Source organism: Thermobia domestica, chromosome 14, assembly GCF_964235325.1.
Source record: "Thermobia domestica chromosome 14, izTheDome1.hap1.1, whole genome shotgun sequence".
NCBI classification, from domain to species: domain Eukaryota; kingdom Metazoa; phylum Arthropoda; class Insecta; order Zygentoma; family Lepismatidae; genus Thermobia; species Thermobia domestica.
This window is the reverse complement of record NC_137467.1, coordinates 138544287-138568314: the sequence shown is the minus strand read 5'-3', so window position 1 is coordinate 138568314 and position 24028 is coordinate 138544287. Positions and strand designations below refer to the sequence as shown.

Genomic DNA, 24028 nt, shown 5'->3' with positions numbered 1-24028 from the left:
CTTCACAAACATAAGGTTTTTCCCAGTGTGTATTCTTGTATGCATCACGAGTGTATCCCGTGATACGTAATTCTTACCACAGACATCACACGTGTAAGAGCTCTTAGACACATCATCGCCAGTGAGTGAAGAGTTATGCATCCGAACGTGCGTTTTATGCTCTTTTTTCTCTGTAAAAGTTAAGCCACAGAGATCACAATTGTAAGTACGAGTTTTATGTTTTCTTTTGTGGCCGTGGTAATTATTGTAAGAAACAAAATGAGCGTTGCATACTTCACATACATAAATCTTTTCACTTGTATGTTCATTCTCATGTATCTGTAAATTGAATTTCATATGAAATCCTTTATTACAAAAACGACAATAATATTTTGGTTCCTCTGAATGTGTCTTTAGGTGAATTTTTAAGTAGTTTTCAGATAAGTAACTTTTTTGACAAATCGAACATACAAAGTTTCGATTCTGTTTATCATGAACTTGCATATGAACTTTTAACGTATTTGCTAGTTTAAATTTTTTTAAACAAATCTCACATTCAAAGTTCCTCATATCACTATGTACCAGTAGATGTCGTTTCATATGTCCTTTCGCAAATGTTTTTCCACATATTTCACAGGCTACATACTGATATCGTCGCTTCTTTTTCGGCTTGCGTTGGAATCCATCTCCGCTTTTTCCTACGATATTTGAACCATTTTTGGATTTCTTGCGAAATTTTTCCCTTGCGTTACACTTTTTTATCTCTTTTAAGACTAAGTCCAAACTAATGTCACTAATATTTCGGTCAGTTGGATTAAGAACTACTTCTTCTTGCTTCTGATGACAATCTGATTCAGGCTGAACGACTGAATCCGTAGCTGTTTTCCTACAAACAAATCAGGTAATTTTTATATATTTCCAACATTACACTGAAAACACACTTTATTTACAAGTAAACACGTTAAAGGAAAAACATGGTTACCGTAATTTAATTGTACAATTAAGAAAAACCAACTTTATGGACAGATAAAAGATTTTCTTTTTATTATGTCATTTATTAAAATAATCTAGTATGATTGCAGGAATACAAGATTAATTTTAAAAAAAAATATCTTATGTTCAGGATATATATACATGAAAAAAATGCCTGCTTTTCTGATTATTTCCACATAATGCTGTGTAAAATACATAAATGTTTACTAATGAAAAACTGATTTAATATTATTATTATTTATATCAACTTTGGAATCAAAGCAAACATTGGACTAATATGACCTGACGAATATTAATTTTTGAGAAAATCTTGAATTAATTTTTGAATGGCCGCCAGCAAATAAAGTATATATATATATATATATATATATAGAAAAGCATATAGTATACACATAGACTTCTACTCTGACTGTATTACAGGAACACATAAATTGCTTATATCGTGATTCGTTTATTTCAAACTGAAACATTGCGAATATATAAGACCATGTAAACATAGACTTAGCACTACAAGTGCATATGAAAGAGCTTTGGAAAACGCAGAAAAATTCAAGCATTCGTACATCTGATGATCCTTTAATGATAATTTGACTAATGTAACACGACCAAACCATATTACATGGCGTAACAATTCTTACAATTCTTGTATGATTATGTGAAATCACATAGCTCATCAATAGATATCGGATTTTTATGCATTTAAAATTCATGAAATATGCATGCAACTATTATGTTAAATGTGTTAAAATATGCACTAACAATGCAATAAAAGAAGCATTTTCAACCATGCAGCAAAGTTGAGACAACGTTTTGTAAGTGAAATATAACATAAACTTTACCTTTCAGGTACTTCTCTTCAGAATTTATTTTTATGACAATTACAGTTTACAAACTCTTTTAACTTTTTAAAACAAACACAAATTGTGAGATTAAAATAAACACAGTGATATGAGAACACGATCTCTAGCTGTTTTTCACATTTGTGTTTTAGAGTGCATTTACTTTATACGAGTAAATAAAAAGTAATACAAGCTTAACTTTTCTACAAGTTTCCATTATATATATATATACATTATATACCCTTCCCGTGATTAGCCTTACAGTATATCACAAGATGCTCCTCTTCATTTTTGGTGTCAGTTTGTGACATTTGTAGCATGGAAATGCCCTGTTAACATTAATACATGTGACTAGACAATATTTATAGATAGAAGCAAGTTTAGTATCTGGCAAGCTGAAATTTAACCTTTAAAGATATTTTCCCATGGCTTCAATTGTTTTGTAGTAGATGTTTCTGGCAATAACATCCGTCCATTTCTTTCCCACAAAGCGCCCGAATTTACCGAGAATTGACTGCAGCTCGTGCTGAACATCATCAACTAGAGCTAAGCATTCACAAAGCAGCAATCCTGCCATCTGAATTGACATCGACACGACATTACAATGTCTTTATCATTATCAGATTTCCCTTAACGTATTGGGAATTGTAAGCGTCTTTGCTTTGCTGATCAGTCGCTAACAATATTGATCCTCCATAAACTAGGCATTCATCCACTTTCCCATGCAAAAAAACACGTTCTGTTGTATAGACATGTAAATGCATTAAAAATACAAACTAAAACTGGATTTTTTTCTATGTTATAAGCATTGTTGTTAGAAAGCATTACTAAGTTTAACAGAGATGCATATAAGCAAACAAAATATACAATTGCATAAAAATCCAATGTCTACTCATCACCATGAACATACTTTACAGCATTTGGCAAAACCTCACTTTTGTTAGTTGATAATGAAGTTTGACATCAGCTGTTATGCATGTGAGCTCACCGCATGTACTGCTTGAACGAATACTCGCATATGTTCACCTCAACATTCTTACTGTTTTATTGTAGTAAGTGGAATTCTGATATGGTGCACACTACATGCTCCAACAATTGGTCTGTTCGTTTAAGTAAGTTCATGAGTACATCTCCATAAATGTATTGAGGCAGTTGAATGTCTGTCCTGATAGCGGCCACCTGCAAATTTTCTTTGCACATTGCTTCTGGAAAACACTAGTCGTCTCAATGCACCATCAAACATCTTGAGTATATTACTTATAAACATTATGAATTCACGTACACGCTTCCATAAAAGAGGTAAGTGAAGTAGAGAGAGTCGTTTGATGTGCGTATCACTACACTATTCTCTACGGCCAACATTACTTCCATGATAGAAGTCAAAGAGAACGTCAGTTATTCTACTTCTGTTGGTCACTGACGACGAAGAGATCCCGTTGAAGCTGGTACTGTTTTATTGTAGTTTTCTTTAGCAGGCATTACTTTTATATATATGAGCCGCTCAGATGCCAAACCGATTAACTCCATCAAACGATTTTTCAGTAGAGAGCATTTTAGTAACTTAGATACAATGTATTTAAATAAGAGTGATCAGAACGTTTACGGGTTCTAGTGACAAATTGTTAGTATCTTTACCGAGTCAAAAACGTGTAGAACTAAGAAACAACAAAAAAATGGAGTCAATCGGTTTGGCCCCTGAACGCCTCATATATACCTAGGTATATTAGGGTGGTCCTTAATTATTTGGAGATTTTTTCTCTAATTTCTTTGCTCCCAACCCCTAAATTGGTTCCATGTCGGACCAAATTAACCCATGAAAAAAATTGTCTCAATTGATGAATATTTAACCGATCCCCAAGCGACCTAAACTTTTAAATGCATTTATAATATAAAGTATACGGCAAAAGTTTGGAATAAACACTTGTAACTTTGAAATGGCTGAAGGGAAAGGGATCATATTTTGGATAGAAGTAGTGGAGATAGATCCACACCTGTAATTGAGTAGTTCATTATGGCGGCCATCTTGAAGTCCGCCATCTTGGGTTCAGATCCAAAATTTTAAATAGAGATGGGGTCGTGCGACATATCGTTTTGGGGTCTAGCTTTTCACCACAAACACATATCTGTCTTTATTTTCAACTTAACTCTGATCACTTAATAGTTATTTCCTTTATAATAAGAATTTAATATCCTTCAATATTATACTTCTAGTTATAACAATGTATTATTTAATTTATTTATAGTATGTATATATTATTCAATTACCATTATTATTACCATAAGTAATTACACAAGAATTGTAAAATAACAATGATTATTAAAAAAACTGTTATAATGAAAATTTCAAATGAAACAGTAAATATCTATTCTTCGGTACTTTGTTCCCATGGTGTTCGGCAGGTACTACTAAATCTTCTGCTTTCAAAGGCTCCAATCTGTCATGTTATGTCACTGTCTTGACGTACGGTACAGCATTCATGCTGGGTTTTTTTTTTTTTTTTTTTTTTTTTTTTCATATAAACTTATGGACTGTGAGCTGTCTCTCCATACTCCTTGCTCGGTTGCTACATAAATTGATGCACCAATGATGTCTGTTTTTACTCCTAACCTCCCTTCTCCGCAATTACAGAAGAAAGACTTCTTCTAGCTCTTTACTAGTGGGTAACGTTCCCATTATAGCCGACACATTCCCACGTTGAATGGCTATGCTTATGCGTTGAATCAGGAAACTTTTTGCTCGATTATCTCCTGATTTAATTGATAGACGGTGGCCGATTTCTTTTATAAATTTGAGGCCTCCTTCTTCCCAGGAACCGCTAGACTCAATTGCTATTGCGACAAAGCAATAGTTATCGAGTAGATTGCTATATTTATTCCTTTTTTCTTTCGCTCTTCGAGCAGCTACGAGTCCAGCTTGTACTGAGGCATATTGTAGGTTGGAGGGGGCATAGGTGTCTGAACATGTGAAGTCCCAAATCAATGCCTTTCCTTTCTTCCAAGGTACTAATGTCATACCATCGGGTCTTTTTCCGTCAGATCGGCTGCATCCAATCGGTTCCCTCACTGCTGGGCCTTCAATATTGTCTTGTTTCATAGTTTACAGAAGTATTTAAAAACATGAACATAAAAGTAACAATAAAGCAATTATATAAATGTTATTATAAAATAGCACATTCCGTCCCAATGCACACCAACCTATGTTGAAATTATTTACATGAAGTACGTAATAATACATAATTAATATAATGAAGGTTTATGTCAATAAGAGCTGAAGGCTGTGAATAACGAGCCAAATTTTGCTGCCTGATTAAACCAATTATTGTAGTACCTGGATAATTTTTCCTGTGTTCACGGACTATTTGCAGTTAGTATTGTTTTTTCTTTTTCATCCTTGGTTAGAATGTTCCTGTATTCTTGTATCAGCTTCACCCCTTTCTCTGCTACATCGTTCACTAACATAATGTCTTTCAATGCCTCCAACCAATGCTGAAAATTTGGTCATGTTTTCTAGAAAATTTGTAGAAAATATTGAGAAATATATCTTCGAATCTGCGGAAACGAAGTCTGAGAATTATTTTTCTTTGAAACTGTTGACTTCTGCAATATTTATAGAGTATCGCTTTACTTCGTTTTGTTCATCATATTCTTCTGTACTCCTCGTTATATTAGACACCAATTTTTTCTGTCACGTGTTGCTGTACTTCATCATCAAAGAATGCGAATGCCGCAATTCCCGGCGACAGATAGCATACATCGTTAGCGATTTTCTTCACAGCACAATTACTCATTTCTGGATCTACTTTCTTGTATTCGATTAATTTCTGCAAAAAAATTGTAATCGTGAAAATGAGCCTTCACAGGCAATGGTGCAAGGAACCAAGCTTATGAATAGATTCGGACAAGGAAAATGCATAATCTCTTGATCGAATTCTTCTCTTTTCTCGTCAGTTCAAATTGATCTTGGGACAAATATATTTTGAAAGCATATATAGCCTTAAAATCCACCGAGCATGTCTCACACTCCAGGAATGCGAAATGAAACTCCTTGTGGAAAGGTGCCGCCTAGGAAGATAATAGCCTCTCATAGACCAACAACAGATACACGAGAAACACCATAAAGAAACATCATAACCATCTCTATAGTGTTTCTGGTGTATCTGATGTATAAATTCCAGCATACTGACACGGACATCTTCCGTAACATCACGTATTCCATTTCGATAATTGCTTTTATCGATGGACGACCAGAATTGAAAAGCACATCAGGCCCGAAGTTTGTACTGGCAGCGGTACTGCTTGAAAACTACTTTAAAGAACTAATTCGAACATGTGATGTGGTACGGTAGGTACAGTAAATCACGATCAAACTTCTTCGTAAGGTTTGTACAAGCGCCGTTTATTCTGGCGGTGTTGCTTGCAGTTTTATCGAAGCATAACGCTTGTATTTTGTGTTCTATGTTCCATTTCTCCATTGCTTCGTAAACAGCTGTAGCTTGCGCTTCTCCTGTAGATGATGGTTCTTTGCCGTTGATGTTCTGATGGTGATAATTGTTCTTTGCCATAAAAAGTTACAAATATCGCTAGTTTGTCAACCTTCTCTATGGTACTTGTATCTGGGGTACCCACACCTTAGAACTTTCGACACTAGTGCATACCCGTATCGTTACAAAAAATTACCCAAATGTATATTTATATTCCAAAGGTGTTAGTTATTACATGATGAGAGACAAGTGGAAAATAAAGGCAGATGTGTATTTGTGGTGAAAAGCTACCCCAAAACGATATGTCACATAACCCCATTTCTAATTACAATTTTGGGTCTGAATCCAAGATAGCGGACTTCAAGATGAACGCCATCACGATACTACTCAGTTTCTGATGTAGATCTACCTGCATTACCTCTATCAAAAATATGATGTCTTTCCCTTTAATCGTTCAAAGTTACAAGGGTCTATTCCAAACTTTTGCCATATACTATATATTGTAAATGTAATCAGAAATTTAGGTCGCTTGGGGGTATTTTAAATATTTTTCAATTGGACCAATTTTTTCCATGGATTAATTTGGTCAGACATGGAACCTCTTAAGGGTTGGGAGAAAAGAAATTCGAAAATCGATAATTAATGACCACCCTAATAAACATATATAGGATGTCCCGCAAAAAAGTGGCAATATTTTGGGAAAAGGTAACATGGGTGACTCTCAGCAAAAAATTCATACGAACATGGATCCAATTTCAACGAGAGGCTGGCATAAAACACTGAAGAATGTCGCCATAATTTGTTTCACATTCAAGAACTAATTTTCTACAGTTTCAAGATGACTAGTAAAAGTAGTAATAAATAAATAAATAAATAAATAAATAAATAAATAAAATTGTCACTCAGAGTGAAAAATAGCAAGCTAGCTTATTAACAACTGCAATTTATTATCTAATTTATATAGTTCTTTCTCTGACACTTTTATGGAAGTTGAACTTTTTCATGATACCATAAAGAAGAAACCAGAGAATGTGAATTTTGATGCTGTACAATCACGGTTTCGGATTTCCAGTAATAAAGTTACTATGAAATACAACATTTTGAAAACACTGTAGGGATTATTCTAATGTTGTCAGCTTGTCCGGTAAGTTTGACTTCCTTTACTAGTCGGCAGAACAGAAATAAATTGGTTCTTTTATCTGAGTAGAATACTTTATTCTGAGCGTAATTGTTTTACTTCTGATCATATTATTATTTGATGAAAAATTATCTTCAAGGGCCCTGAAATACTATTATCACTTACACCGAAAAATAACTGAAAGACTTGATAAATTTTACTTACAAAGAATGCGCAAAGCACCCGAGAAGAATCCAGAAGAATTAATAATTTGTAAAAAGAAATTGAAGTCATAGAGGATGTTGGTTGTTCTTCTTTTTAATTCTTGTGTACGAAAATTCTGTATTAAAATTTGTGGTGTGTTCATAGTGAAAGCGGAAGGTCAAAGAGAACAGTAGACCACTTTCTAAATTTTAAAGAACCGATAACAAATTAACAGCAACTATTTGTCTCTGTATCATTAGGATACAGAGACGAGTGCTTGCTATTTAATTATATGATATGTATGTTATAGCGTCCGTTAGAAAATAAAAAGGTTAATAAACCTTATGCACAAAATATGTACTTCTACTGTCACCATAGATATATTTTCAAACTTTATGCACAAAATATGTACTTCTTGTCACCATAGATATATTTTTATCACAATTTATTTTTTAGCATCTTTTTTCTTCAATAGTTTAAGATATGATATGAACCTACTGGTAGGAGTTCAGAAAACAGCGGGTACGTCTGTAGCTAGGATTTTCTTAAAGAGAGTACAGATGCTGATTCTGAAACTACAGACCAATTAACAGCTAGAAGACGGATAAATGGTCCTAGAAACATGACTATTGACGTTTTAATACACAATACAAGGGAACACACAAACAGAATATACTTTTGGCCATCATTTTAAGAAAAAGGGGAACGGAGCGTCCGACTGTCTCCCACTTCGCTACAGTCCCAACTGTGGGTATAGCCTCTCACTTTGAAAATACTACGGATAACAAGACTACACAATACGTTTTTATTCAGACGACGCTCAGAGAACCAAAGGGTATCTCTAACAATAAGAACAACAAAAAGTATATGAATAAGGCTGCGTCTCTACCTAGTTTGCTAGACAAATAGTTCGCACTCGCAGAAAGAAAATAAGTTCAAGTTTTCAATTACAACTGAAACTATAAAATAGTTTGCAAATAATCAGTTCATTTGTATGTTACTTTTTTTTTTCATTTAAACCTTTCTGTAAATGTGATTATTCACTGTATCGTGAATCCTTTTTACTATTATTATTAGTCAGTAAATATCTGTTAGATTTTGCATTCCGATTTCCGACTCTCAAGTATTCTGTTGCGTTGAAATATGTTGTATTTCACAGTTCTTCAGTTTCGGTGTTACTTTAGGTAAGACATTTATTATACCCTCCTCGTCTGGTACGAATTGCGTTTTGGTACCGAAATTCCTTCTGCTATCCTGATTCCTGTTCTTGGAGATTTGTGTCCAAACATTGGACTTCCTGCTCCGAATAACACGCGTGAAAACCGATCCGTGAAGATCTGAAGTTTATCTACACACGTAAACAAGCTGTCATCTGATAAACAATGTTTAGTGACAATTTTTAATTATTATTATTATTGTTTTTAGTTTGTCCTGAATAATGTAAAGAACAACTTCTCTCTTATACTATGCTTTGAATTTATACTTCTGTGGGTTCTCTAACAGTTCGAAAAGAGTATAAGATTTGAGGGAGCAGGCCACTGACCGCAGGTACATACGTAAATACAAAAACGTTTATTTTCCCTGTATACGGAAACTTATGGAGCACTAGGTATATTTTACCTTCATGCAAATGTAGATCGTAACATGCATCTTTTCTTTCACATAGTTTTAATATTATTTGGTATATTTTTGTAACTTTAAATTGTACATAAACCCTGACTGGCCATTACTATGAACAGCTTACAATATTACTAACAAAATTAATATGAACGTGCTCAATTGTATAGTATGCTTGAAGGATTTAATCATGAAAACTCACAGAGTTCCATTCTAAAAATTTTTTTAATGTAGACAATATACCTTAAATTGAATTCTGAATTTTGATTTGTTTCCTAGTTCAACGATTTTTTTCCTGCAAATTATGTCTTCAAACTAGTGCTGTCAAAATTCGAATAATTCATTATTCCAATATTCTAACAAGATATTCTTCGAATATTCATTATCGGAACAAAATAACTGTTTGAACAATTATCCGAACAACGGATAATTATTCATTATTCGAACAATATATATATTTTTTACGTATATACAGGGCGACCATTCGTCTTGATACGTTCCTGTACTTTTAAACTAATAAACGAAAAGTGTTAAAATTTTGTACCGTGCAAATATTGGCAGGGGGACATTGCTTGACATACTCTGTAATATCACACAAGTTAACAGCGTTGCCAACCCAACTTAAAGTCGTATTCTTTTCAAATGGCACTATGTCAAGGTATAACATATTTCAAATCTAGTACACGTTGAAGAAAACATAGGATACCACACTTATTATGCAGTGGTTACAAATCAAGGACATTTTATCACAAACATATATATATATAAAAAAAAAAAAAAAAAAACATTCAGCATTACCGATTGTGATGATAATTTATTTTATTAAGCATAAAAATTTTAATTTCTCTAAATATTACTAAAAATTGTTTCGTGCCTCATTTTATCTTTTTAAAAATCAATCACAAGATTAGTATATATCGTACGCGATCAGAGAAAACTCATTCGGTCTTGACTAAATTTGAAATGATGGTAGACAGGAACTTAATAAGTACATAAAATACAGTATTATGGTGTGCGGTGGTTTCCGAGCTTCTGGCCATTAAATTGGGGATTGAACTTATTGACCATCAGATTGGGAACTGGACTTAATTTTTGATTAAATCCACGCTGCAAAGTTGAACCAAACTTCTGGACATTATATATATCCAGAGATTGGAGGGATCCACACCGGATGGAATCCCGTGAGTGTGTCCCTGATGCACATGAAACACAAGTATATTATTTCAAAAGATATAATAAGTTTCATTTTTGGGGTGAGTTTCCACCTAGTAGACTCCTCATGGATTGAAAGGGATCAAGTCACCTACTATGGCTGTTGGCAGTTTGTGAAAATAATTTGGAAATTGCAATACAAGAATTATATCTGATATAGTAATTGAATAAGATATCTTATTATTATTTCCAGACTATCTGAAAAGTATAATTTCACAACAAAATACTGCTTATGTATGAAATCCTGTTTCAATATGAAGCAAGAAAACTTATATCCAATGTGCTAGAAACTAACATTAAGTTCGAGCTCCCCCGTAGCCATATGGTTAGTGTACGCGACTTTGGGGCGGGAGACCTGGCTTCAATTCCCGGTGGGAGCTCAATTGGTTCGGATTCCACGTTAAAGTGTATGTCCACGTCTTATATAACCCCGCTGCCAAAAGGAATGGACGCTAAACTCCCATCCAGCCACCCAATAACATTAAGTTTATTCTTGAAACTAGTTCAACATGACAGCTGATTTAATTTGCTTCTATTTTCTGATACTGGAAATCGTATTGTTAAAGCTTTTCTTTTACTTTTTTCAAAGAAAAGTAAGCAATTCTGTTAATGTTACCAGCATATTGTTCACATTTACTCGTTCTCTAACACACGTGCACAAATATCAGCATCCAATCAAAGAAAAAATGAAATCTTTCAGTTTTACGTCCTGCGGTTAGACAAAAGGAGACGGTGATGATAAAAAATTAAGGACATGGTGGAATGAAAAAAGTGGGAGAAAACGAGAACCCCGAGAAATCCCACGCACACGGTGTTTGTCTACCACAAGGTTCACTTGGCACAAGCTGAGATCGAACGAACAACCCCATGCACCAGAGGTGAACGCTCTATCACTGAGCCACTGCGGCTTCTCTAATCAAAGAGAACTTAACGTCTTCTACTGTGAGAGGTCTTACTCTCCGTTTTCTTCTAATGGAAATTCCAATTCCTTTTTGTTTGATGGAAAATAAAATACCATCTTTTGTTAGTATGCGAAACTTTCTCTTGTATTCATAGAAGCAAAATGCCGCTAATGTTTCCTCCAAATTTTCAAAACTTTAAAGATACTCCTTCTACCGGCTAACTCAGGTACTCGCTCATTTATCAGAAAAAGACGACTGACAACAAAAGAGAAAATGATAGGTGTGGCTAGATGAAAGTCATAAAACCTGTTTAACTAGTAACATACCCCTTTGCCCCAACACACATATTATTATTAGTATTACTATATTACTCGATTAATTATTCTATTAACGAATATTTGAATAATTTCAACATCACTACTTCAAACTATGATATACACTACTAAGATAAACAAAAAATGTTGTTACTACTAATAGAGTACTTAACCCTTTTAAATTTTAGCACCTCTTTTTAAGCGATAGGGTAGTGTCTTCATTATTCGATTAACAAAATACCAATAAAGCCTTTTACTTTTTAAGGTCTGGAAGAATTATGGAACACGTTAGTATAGTTTCATGTCTTTCTGCGTTGAGACATAGGGCAGAATTCTTAACTTTAACTTTCATAACTTTAAAAATATCTTTATTGTTATGCCTATTTTTATTATTTCTTTGGCGGGCTCACTTTTGCACCTAGAAAATTAAAATTTTGCACACACATTCAGTGCATCCCTTAGTATTTTTCAGATTTCTGAGTTAACAAAGTGAGGGTCCAAAGGGGCAAACAAGTAAAAAGAGAATAACAAAAAATTCCTTTTTTCGCGAATTTCCCGCCTCAGATATATGATGAAGACAGGTGATTGGTATCGTTTGAAAGGCTGCTTTATTCTGAAGAGAATCAGGTACGAACCATGATCCTAGAATAAATACGGAATTTTTACCTGGTGTCTCAGGAAATTTTTACCTGAGATCCTGTTTTATGCAAGAATTTGGAGTATTGTGTGAATATTCTTAGCACACTGGAAAATATTTTTTACCTTACTTTTCAAGATAGAAGCCTGAAATTTTGTACACACATTTAGTACACTCCTTAGTATTTTTCAGGTGATTTTGAGATTTGTGAGTTAATACAGGGGGTCCAGAGGGGCTCAAAATTTGGAAAAAAGAAAGTCAGATTTCTCTCAAAATTTCCCGCCTCAGGGACATGAAAGGGAAATGTGAATGGTACCGTTTGAAAGACTGTTCTATTCTGAAGAGAACGAGGTATACGAAATATGATCCTAGGATAAATAGGAATAATGCTGTAAATGCTTGACTGAAAGTCTATAATTTACCTAAAAAAAAAAATAAATAAATAAATAAATAAATAAAAGGGTTAAGCCCATTCTATCTCGTAATCTAATCGAGAATAAGATGTGAAGAAAATACACTTACACACTCGAAGACAGCTCTTCACACTTTTTGTTTTCATCTATATTACGTGATGTGCCAGTATCTGTACTTAATTCGCTTGGAATATCTTCAGATGGTTCTGGCTGTTCACAACTTGATTCATCCTCAAGTGATGACTGTGTATCAACGTCTTGCGAACTACAGTCGTCATTCACACCAATGAATTCTTCTTGTTCTTCCTCTATTACAACTTCTGGGCTTAGCTGTTCTTCTTTAATTTCAACCTCTGACTGTAAGTATACTTCATTCTTTGCACTTTCCTTCTCTTCAATATCAGGTACGAATCCAAGCACTGGTTTCTCTTCCTCGTAATAGTCGTCGCTGGACTGAATATTTACTACTGCCTGCAATTATAAGTTACATTAATTTAGTGTCTCAATTTTTGTTATGCAAAAGTATACAACTGCGACAACGGAAAGTGCCTTGTGTCAGAAAACTCCCTCTTGCAAGGTTATTCATTTGTACATTTTGATGATTTAATAGAATGAAATATCATTCATTTAAAAATAAAAAATATTGAATTAATAATCTGCAGGTACAGCTAATTTATATTATACCATTAATACTAAAGTACAAAAGCTTTTACTAGCAATTAGATAAACTAACAATCACTTTTATCATTTTTTAAATTTCTGTTTTTAACATTTACACTGAAGGCGAATGCAGATAGTGCTAGCAATCAAAAAAATAAAATCAGTATTTACAGGGTGTTTCAAAACACCGAGAATGTTTGGGACGTGATTTCTAACATCAAGATAAGACAAAAGTATATACCAAAATGGGTGAAGAAATCAGTTATTTCGGAGTTGTGGGCTGCAAAAAACATTAAAAATGAACTTAATACTATGTCCATAGCTCCAATACTAGGAGACCTACCTTAGTCGGGTCAAGACTTCACTTAGGAATAAATGTGTCAAAAATATGTCGCTATTCAAAAATACATACTTCAGAATCTTGCAGTACTCACACAACAATTTTTATAAAGGGAGTTTTTCTACGGGCATACAATTTGAAGTACTCACCAACTACCTCTATAAAAACTGTTGCGAAGTATCGCAGGATTCTGAAATATGGATATTCGGATAGGACATATACTAGCTCGTAAGTGAAGTCTTGACCCGACTAAGGTAGGTCTCATAGTATTGGAGCTATGGACATAGTATTAAGTTCATTTTTTAATGTTTTCGGCAGGCTATAACTTCGAAATGACGGATTTCTGCACCCAGGTTGGTCTATACTTTTTGTCTTATCTTGGTGTAGCGAATCACGTCCCAAACGTTGTCGGAATTGTTTTGAAACACTCCGTATTGACAATCATCGGTTGTCCAGTCCGCAGCAGGGGCCACGGTGGCTCAGTAGTAGAGAGTCACCATTTGTATGAGGGGTCCCTGGTTCGATCCCAGCTCCCGCCAAGTCGGTTTTAGTGGTGAATAAAGACTGTGCTCGTGGTTCTCCCATCCTCTTCCACCTTCTTCACTCCACTATTATCATTCCTCTCACTAGCACTCTCCTTAGCCTCGGAATATAATCATGGAAAGTTAACCTACAGTAACAGTAATAATAATCTGCGAAAAAATAGAACATTTTACCGGTATATACAGTTCACACATGAAGTACACTGTCTTTCTTCCTTGATACTGTACTAGAATCTGGGCAATATAAATATTTAATAAATTTCAGAAGATGGGATACAACAGAAATTATATTTACTGAATATTATAAAATTATATATAAAATAATAATTACTGTCAATTTCCGGTAACTTAGTCCAACTTCATAAATTATATAGGTGACGAAAAAATGTTGTGCGAACTTACTACATCTAACAGTACAAATCTTATCCTGCCAACTCATAGAGCATCACAAATGTCTTTAGCTGCTTCGTTGAATGAATGACTGTTTTAAGGGCACTGCTTATAAAAGAAAGGGAAAAAAAAGCTCGCATGCCCACAAGAAAATGTATTAACGCATATCGGCTCTTCAAATTTTGAAATGAAATATTTAAGTTTTACCTCTTGCAGTTATGCCGGCTAGGCTAGAGGAGATTGTGATGATAAGAATGAATGAAATGAAATGATGGAATGAAGAAAGTGGAAGAAAACAGGAGAACCCCGAGAAAAACCATGCACACTGTTTGTCCACCACAAAGCTCACTTGGTGCGAGCTGGGATCGAAACAAGGACCCCTTGTACCAAAGGTGAACGCTCAACCACTGAGCCTCCGCGGTCCCCCTCTTCAAATTTTGGTTTACTTTTTGTGCCATTATATTCTAACATATGGTTAATTTATTGTGTCATGAAACCTGTAATGCTGATATTGCAAATAAATGTGAATTTATTTTGTTTATTCATATATTCAGCCCTTTTGAAAACAAAGACCGATATTCTTCTCCACCTCCTACGCAACAGATGAATAGGATGTCCCATGTTACCCGAAAACAGCAGAATGCTTTCAAATATTAATGATTCCACATTGCTGATTTCGATGGGATTTTCTTAAAGTGTTCCATGGTTTCGGCTCCAAAAAAGGAAAAGTCGTGGAGACATTTGAATTGGCAATGAAATAGTTGAGAGCGAGAGCGAGAGAGAGAGAGAGAGAAACAAAACTTAGTAACTCTTGAACCACGCAACCGATCTCTATCAAATTTTCAACATTGATCAGGATAGGGACTGGGATGGATTTTATCATTTCACTTTGACGTAACAACGTAGGGGAAGATATATACAAATCAATATAAATAAAAGTGACTAAGTTTGTAACTTAATAATACTTGAACCAACCGACCGATCTCAATCAAATTTTCAACATAGATGAGGTTTGGGGCTGAAAAGTTTCTTTTTAATTTCACCTTGACAGTAGAACCTAAGAGAGGAGAAGGGGAGGGGGAGATATCTATGAAAATAAATAAAACTTAATAACTTTTGAACTACACAGCCGATCTCTATCAAATTTTCAAGGTAGATAAGGTTTGGATCTGGAATGATTTTGTCATTTTGTTTTGACGGCACAACGTAGGGGAGGAGAGATATATGTAAATAAATAAATAAATAAATAAATAAATAAAAATAAAAGTGACTGTCTTTGTGACTTCATCACTCTTGAACAACACGACCGATCTCAATCAAATTTTCAACATAGATGAGATTCAGGACTGGAAAGCTTGATGGCAGAACCTAGGGGCAGAGGAGGGAAAGTGTATAAAACCCGAAGTCTTGAAACGCCTAACCGATCTCGATTAAATTTTCAACATAGATGATGTTCGGGCCTGGGATAATTTTTATCACTTTACTTTAATGGTGCAACTTAGGTGAGAGGATGGAGGGGAAATATATGTAAAATAAATAAATAAACACGAAAGTGACTGTCTTTGTGCTCTTGAACCACACAACCGATCTCGATCAAATTTTCAACATATATGAAGTTCAGTCCTGGGATGGTTTTTATCATATCACCTTGACGAAAAAACTTAGGGGTAGGGGAGCGGGTAGAGAGGTATATAAAAATAAATACAACTCAAGTTTTGAACCACCAGACCGATCTCGATCAAATTTTCATCACAAATGAGGTTCAGACCTGAGATCGTTGTCATATCACTTTGACGGTGCAACATAGGGAAGGAAGGAGAAGGAGGAACATTTATAAATGATCGAAAACAACAGATATTAGTGTCGAATATATAGTTTTCGGGGTCGCTGAGATGCACAGTGATACTTCTGATGCTGATTAAATCCAAAAATTCAGCACCTCAACTTTGGGGAGGGGGAAGGAGATATATAATTGTGTATTTAAATTTTCATTTTAAACCAATGACGCGGCTAATTAATTTTCAGACAGGTTTGAAAATTGAACAGTAATATTTATGCGTACAGTAATTTGATTACCTGTATGATGTACGATCAAAACGTAGTAGCTACTGTATAGGAAAATAGTGTAATTTTAAGTCGCAAATATGGATTTATATTTTAAATCTACACAAACTAGGAAAATAAGATATATATATATTTCAAAACAACACCGACAACGTTTGAGAGGTGATACCTGACATCAAGGTAAGACAAAAAGAATAGACCAACCTGGGTGCACAAATGCTTCCTTTCGGAGTTATAGGCTGCCGAAAACATAAAAAAATTAACTTTAAAGGTCTATAGTTTCAATATTATGGGAAATATCGTAGTCGGGTCAATATTTTATTAAGGAACTAGTATGTGCCCTATCCAAATATCCAAGTTTCACAATTCTGCGGTAATTCCGCAACAATTTTTATAGAGGTAGTTGGTGAGCACTTAAACTTATAACTCCCTCTGTAAAAATTGTCAAGTGAACACCTTAGAATTCTGAAACATGTATTTTTTGGAGAGCGCACATATTAGTTCCTAAGTTAATTCTTGACCCAACTACGGTAGGTCCCATAGTTTTGGAGCTATGGACCATTAAAGTTCATTTTTTCATGTTTTCGGCAGACTATAACTCCGAAACGAAGCATTTGTGCACCTAGGTTGGTCTATACTTTTTGTCTTATCTTGGTGTGAGTAATCACCTCCTAAACGTTGTCGGTGTTGTTTTGAAATATATATATATATATCTTATTTTCCTAGTTTGTGTAGATTTAAAATATAAATCCATATTTGCGACTTAAAATTACACTATTTTCCTATACAGTAGCTACTACGTTTTGATCGTACATCATACAGGTAATCAAATTACTGTACGCATAAATATTACTGTTCAATTTTCAAACCTGTCTGAAAATTAACAAACAATCAAAAAAAAAAAAAAAAAAAAAAAAAACTGAGGGAATTAGCAAGGATCTAGTTACCTTCTGCTTAAACTGAGGAAGACAGTTAAGGTTTCTGTGATCAGCAGTGTAAACTAACCATATATTCTCAAGTCTACCTAGTTTTTTTAAAGTTTACAATAACATAACAATTTTAGAAATTAACAATATATGCACCCCTTTTCATTTCTGAGATACTGCATTTCGCATGCATCGTGATTTATTTCATGGTTTGCTACATGCCTTACTGGAAATTGGTCGCTGTGGGCATATGGACTCCGACATGTTTAATCATGCCGCTGTGTTTACGAAACATGTACCAATACAGGTGCCAATTGTCAGAATGGTCGTGGAAAAATTTGTCATAAATCGTGCGACTTTCGATGGTGAACAAATGGAGTTCGCCTAGGATGAGGTGTGAAACTACCACGAAATATCAGAGGAAAAAATAGATATATATTTCTGAAGGCATAAGAACAAAACGTACGCTTCAAATTATACAGAATAGACAACTTACATTCAAAGGCCTCGAGAAGCTGCGCGCCTCGACCTCCGTTGCAGATGGACTATCTTGTGTGGTTTCACGCATTTTTTATCAACAGCTCATCTTTTTTTAATTCGAACATTCTGCCAACACAACAAGCAGTAGATAGATGACACTGTAAAAATAAAATACATGTATATGTTCTATTAAACAATAAACAAAATGTACATTAGTATTATGTCAACTACTACGCACAAGTATTAATAATTCGTTTCCAAATAAACAAAAACACGAAAACATTATTTACTGAAGCTATACGAAATTAAATCTTTCAGTTTTACGTCCCACTGTTATGCCAGCTAGGCTAAAGAAGATGATGAAGATGAGAAATGAATGAAATGATGGAATGAAGAAAGTGGGAGAATCTGAACAAAACCCATGCTCACCAAAACCCACAAAGTTCACTTGGCAAGAGATGGGATCGAGGTGAACGCTCTACCACTGAGCCATCGCGGCTCCCTGAAGATATATGGTACATATTCATAACAAAAGTGGCTTTACCTTGTATCAATGTTTTCTTCTATTATTTGATTATTTCGACCTACGTGGAGATCTTTCTCGGTATTGGTTTATGCTGCGTTACTGGACTATATCTTTTACACCTTCTAAAGTGGTTTTAAGTTTACTTTAAAAACACAATTTTATATAAAATTTCCATAAACTTTACTGCGGTTTATGCTTATCACCTACTCACTGACAGTATAATTTTGCTTACTCACTCACTTTATGTTCAAAGCTGGTTAACTGAATTACGGATAATGTGTAATTCCACACTTGCCTTTCACTTCGTGTTACTGATTAAAGTGTTTTCACTTAAATTTACTTTTGTGATTCTTGTGCATACTTATTCATATGAATATATGAACTTGCACTATTATACACTTAAATTAGCTATTCAAATTATTGTTTTGTTAATTCTGTGCAGGTAGCTACATGTACAAAATTAAAGACCAGAAAAAAATTCTGAATTTATATTCCACAAGCAATATGCCTATTCGTTATATGCTGAGCTTCTTCGTGGCTATACGGTTAGCATACGCATTTTCTGCACGAGAGACCTGAGTTTAATTCCCGGGCCTCGGCGGAAGCTCACGTGGTTTGGATCCCACGTCTCAGAGTAGGCTCGCTGCTGAACTCCAACTCAACCAACACTTATACGCTATAAAATATGCACTTGCAAAATTATATAGAGCTAGTATTAAAATATTATTCGTGAGAAGAAAAATGGATCGACCTAAGCTAGGTAGTCACTACAAGCCAGCATTGCATCTGTTCTGGGACAGTGCAAGGCGAACCTGAAACGCTTGCGCGATGTGGTGTCATTGAAGAGATGTTACAAACCAATGCGGAGAACATGTATAACGTCTGTGAGCATAAACACAGCTTTAAAGATTGTTTTTAATTACTTTGTACATACACGTACTCTTATAATCCAAAGGTGACTTTATCGACTTACTGAAAGATGGCCTCTGACAGATAGCTGCACATGTAAACAAACCGAGAGGGAGGATTGTTCACCAATCACAGCAGTATTCTTACACGCTATTGCTAGGCAACGAAGGTCATTAACCGCGCAGTTGCCGGTAGTTGAAACGATTTGTTAAACGTCTTGAGCTTCTGTCTCTGTTGCGGAACCTCTGGCAACAGCGCCTCCAATACTTCACGTACTCTACCCAACTGTCAGGAGCCACCTTTCCTTGCGCACACAGTAGATCAGGTTTGTGCATGTTCGTCGCACTTTTCTTTTTTGTACACAGAAACACCGTTGCTAACGTGTCTCCTTCCTACAGGTCCTCTTTGCACAGATACAGTTCTACAATAATAGATGCAATGTCTTAAACGTCCCATGATTATGACCTTTTGGCTAAGGACGACGATGATTAAGACAAGTAAATGATAATGGAAGAATTGGTAGAATGAAAAAATGGGAGGAAACGGACGGACATGTTGTTATCCAACACAAACTTACTTGGCCGGGGATCGGCCTAGGGGCACCAACCACCTGAGGTAAGCACTCTCTACTGATCCACCGTGCTCCACCGTCCCAATCAAATGGGACAGCACCATTTCACTACATTTGGTTCAGTGGCAACTTCCCTCTTAATTGTCTCCGTTCTACATTTCTGTACTTTCCTCCATTATTGTAGCATACACGGTGAGTTAATAAACCAGTGGGTTTGAAACAATGCCATATTATGGTCTATTCTTTTTTTACCTAATTAATCGCCTTACATTAATTACCTTTATTACTGTTTTTGACATTTCGTCTGATTTTGTTCTTTTTCCCGTGAATTCTGTAGTTCGGGGCCACCAGATGAGTCAGTCAATTCGATACTATTTTCCGCCGGCGAATTATTCCTCCACAGAGTACAAGAGGTGTATTTTACATTTACAAATGCTGCGTTGCTAGTGTGAAATAATTGTACAAGTCGTATAGGAATTCATATGACTGTGGACAGTTGTGTTTTCTCTACATTTTCTAACGCACATACTCACCGTCGCAGACGCGCCTGCCCCTTTACACAACTCGCACAGGCCCACCATCTTCCCCATGCTCTGACTTGGTTAGATAGCATTTGTGCTCTTCAATGGCCATATAATACAGGTCAGTTTGTTTTTTACACTGTAGACTTTACAGCATATGACTTGATGCTGCATGTACAATCATGTCCAAAATGATTCTCGCATATCTATAACTGTCTTCTTGTAAGAAAATAATTTGATAATGATTTTGCAGGGTACTTTTAATACTGATACTATGCATAATCGGGAAATGTATATTTACGGTAAACTTCATAGCAAAAGAATTATAAATACGAAAATTAGAATGAGTAAAACAAAATGTTGCTAAATGGACAAGTAAGTTTTATTTTCGTTTTATTGTTCTTATTTACTGCTCTTTTGTCATGAAATTTGTCACATACATGTATTTGCCGATTATACACATACCGTACTAACATTATATGAAATACGGGGCGAATTCGTAATCAAATTATATTCCTACAACAACATATTTATAGACATGTGACAATAATTTTGGACATGAGTGTACAAATCATGCAAGAACTGTAATTTTTCAACAACTTTCTGGTCTGATTTTATTTTTCAGTTTATTATCCCTTTCAGCAGCGAGGCTATATGAGACGTGGATCTACAACTTAACGTGGGATACGAATTACGATTTCGGCGGGAATCGAACCCTGGTATACCACACCAAAGGCATATAGCCTACGCTAATCTACACGCTTAGCTACATATACCTAACCACCCGTACGCTTTGCTACGGGGGAGCCCAAATATTTCTGGTAATCCTGTTGAACTTAATTAGGTGCAGATTTACTATACGGATCCATAGATTTGTAAAATTTAGAGTAAATCTGCACGCTTAGTTTAGGTAGTCATATATTCTAGTGAAGTCAAGCACAAGTCTTTCTTTTCTGTTCTACGAAGACCTAAAAAAGGCGTACCGGTACTTACTTAAAGGCGGGTAAAAACCCATGTTGACAGCCAATGATTTTATATTGGGCCTATGTTTAGCAGAAGGGGTCCAGATCTTTTCTCTAAATAAATGTTACTATTTTGGTAATTTCTGTTCACATTCGGTTAGTTTAGGGTAGGGTTGGTTAGTTTAAGTTAGGTTAGGCTAGTTTAGGTTACGTTAGGTTAGTTTAGTTTATGTTATATTAGTGTAGGAGTCCCACATAATTTTCCAAAAAATGATAGAATTTCGCTTATATCTACTAATATTAGGTTAGTTTAGGTTAGTTCAGGTTAGCTTACGTTAATTTATATTAGGTTAGGTTAGATTTGGTTACGATATGTTACGTCTAAGTACTTGCATCACTCATTTCTCCTGTAAATTTTGTGTTTTTTACGTGCTTCTGGACCCCTTGTACTAAACATACTCCTTATATTGTCTCAAAGTCAATTGTATCAAATTGTAGAAAATTTCAATAGTTGCACCACAAACCAACCACGATGGCACGAACGTTAAGTTTGATATTGTCCCTATCAAATTGGTACATTTAAACACCTGAATTGTTATGAAAAGGAACTTGAACTGGCGTTGAATTGCTTTCCTTCAAAAGGATAGTACCAAAATTTGTATCAAAACCAAAATTAATTATCTTTTAGGACAATGCTTAGCAGAAGGGCTCCAGCTATTTTTTTCTTAAAAAAAAAAAGTTACAATTTCGGTAGTTTCTGTTCACATTAGGTTAGTTCAAGATAGTTTAGATTAGGTTAGATTGTTACATTATATTAGTGTACTGGTCCAGCAAAAAATGATAGAATTTCGCTTATTTCTATTAATATTAGGTTAGGTTAGGTCTAATTACTTCCATCTTCCATTTCTCCCATAAATTTTGTGTTATTTACGTATTCGTAGACCCCTTCTGCTAAACACTTACAATGTTTTATAGTAGAAAATTTATTCTAAAGGTGAGTGAAAACCTCTGCTACTTACTGTCACCCTTCCTTAACTTCTTTCGAGGCGTTTAGTTTTGAGGCACAGATATATCATCCTAGTTTGCCTTTTTCCTGCGATTGAAATTAATAATTCTTGGTGACAAGCCGATTGTTGAGTAAATTGATGTGAATATTGGATTCTTCTTTTAACTAAAATGAAAAGTATCAGACACAAAATCAACTATAAAATCTTTTAGGATGTTTCACCCATCTTTTAACCAACGTACTTTTGGAGAATAAGGATGAAATTAGTGAAAGAATTATTATTTTTCAACAATTAGTTCAAGCGGTAAGCCTAAACTTAACCTGCACGGTTAAGTCGTATATTTAAAAATATTCTACTAATAAATGGTACAAATTTAACTTGTAATAAATTCACACAGATAACAAGCATATACAAACATTTACCTACAATATTCAGCGTTGCCAAAACTTAGATACAAAATGTCGCTACACGAAAGGAAAACGAATGTAAAAAGTTATTCATCAAGGATCTTGGACCTACTTTCGTAAAACCACAGAGAAAATAACAACTTGTTATTTTCTCTGTGGTAAAACTCTTCGCGAAGTTGCAGTTCGAAAAGCAATGCAAATAATAGTACAAATTAGGGATGGCTAAAATTTTCCGGCCGGAATTCGGAAAAATTCTGGAATTGGGAAAAAATTTGGAATTCAGAAAAAATCCGGAATTCCGAAAAATTCCGGATTTCGGAAAAATTCCGACATTCGGAAAATCCGGAATTTTTCTGATTTTACTTTCCGGATTCCGGAAAGTAAAAATTCTGGAATTGGCCATCCCTAGCTAGTAGCTATTCAAAGAAAAACAAAATACTGTAATGAATAGGCCTATATATACCTGTATTAGTTTCTTGTAGTTGGATATGTCTTTATCACTTACGTAGACAATTGCTACTCCACTTATTTACTGCTTTATGAGGAAGGTCTTGTTTTCACACACAAAAAAGTCGCCGGTATGTCTCAAACATTATCGTGTTCCCACTAGGGGTGTTCGATAAGACTAAAGACCTATCGGACTTCGGGAGTGAAAATTTATCAAGTTGTCATCGGTTACTCGAAACCGTTCGAGTATTTGCAATTATCGAAGTTTCGGGTATTATCGAGGTTTCGAGTAATATCGAAGTTTCAAGTATTATCGACATTTCGAGTATTATCGAAGTTTCGGGTATTATCAACATTTCGAGTATTATCGAAGTTTCGGGTACTATAGAGATGCCACATTGTCTTGATACTTAGTCTTCCTTTCCAAGCGCTGCTATCGGCTAAAGGAATTCCACTCTCTTTCGTCATCCGTAGAGCAATGTTGCCGCACTTCGGAACGCGAATCTTGCGGTCAGTACAGAACGTGCGAATTCTATACGATAGTTTCTTGTTCTTAAAACTGGCAATA

At 35.0% G+C, this 24028-nt stretch overlaps 1 protein-coding gene across 1 annotated transcript in view; it reads right to left on the bottom strand.

Moving 5' to 3' along the window:
• The window catches only part of LOC145670349 (uncharacterized), a gene marked incomplete in the record, with an annotated part of 26886 nt that extends 3217 nt beyond the window's left edge, over nucleotides 1-23669 (bottom strand). The window contains 5 exon segments of the mRNA XM_081738913.1: nucleotides 1-865; nucleotides 12818-13179; nucleotides 18127-18268; nucleotides 22619-22770; nucleotides 23477-23669. Coding sequence (XP_081595039.1) covers nucleotides 1-865; nucleotides 12818-13179; nucleotides 18127-18198 — 1299 coding nt within the window.
• Nucleotides 23670-24028: the final 359 nt, after the last annotated feature.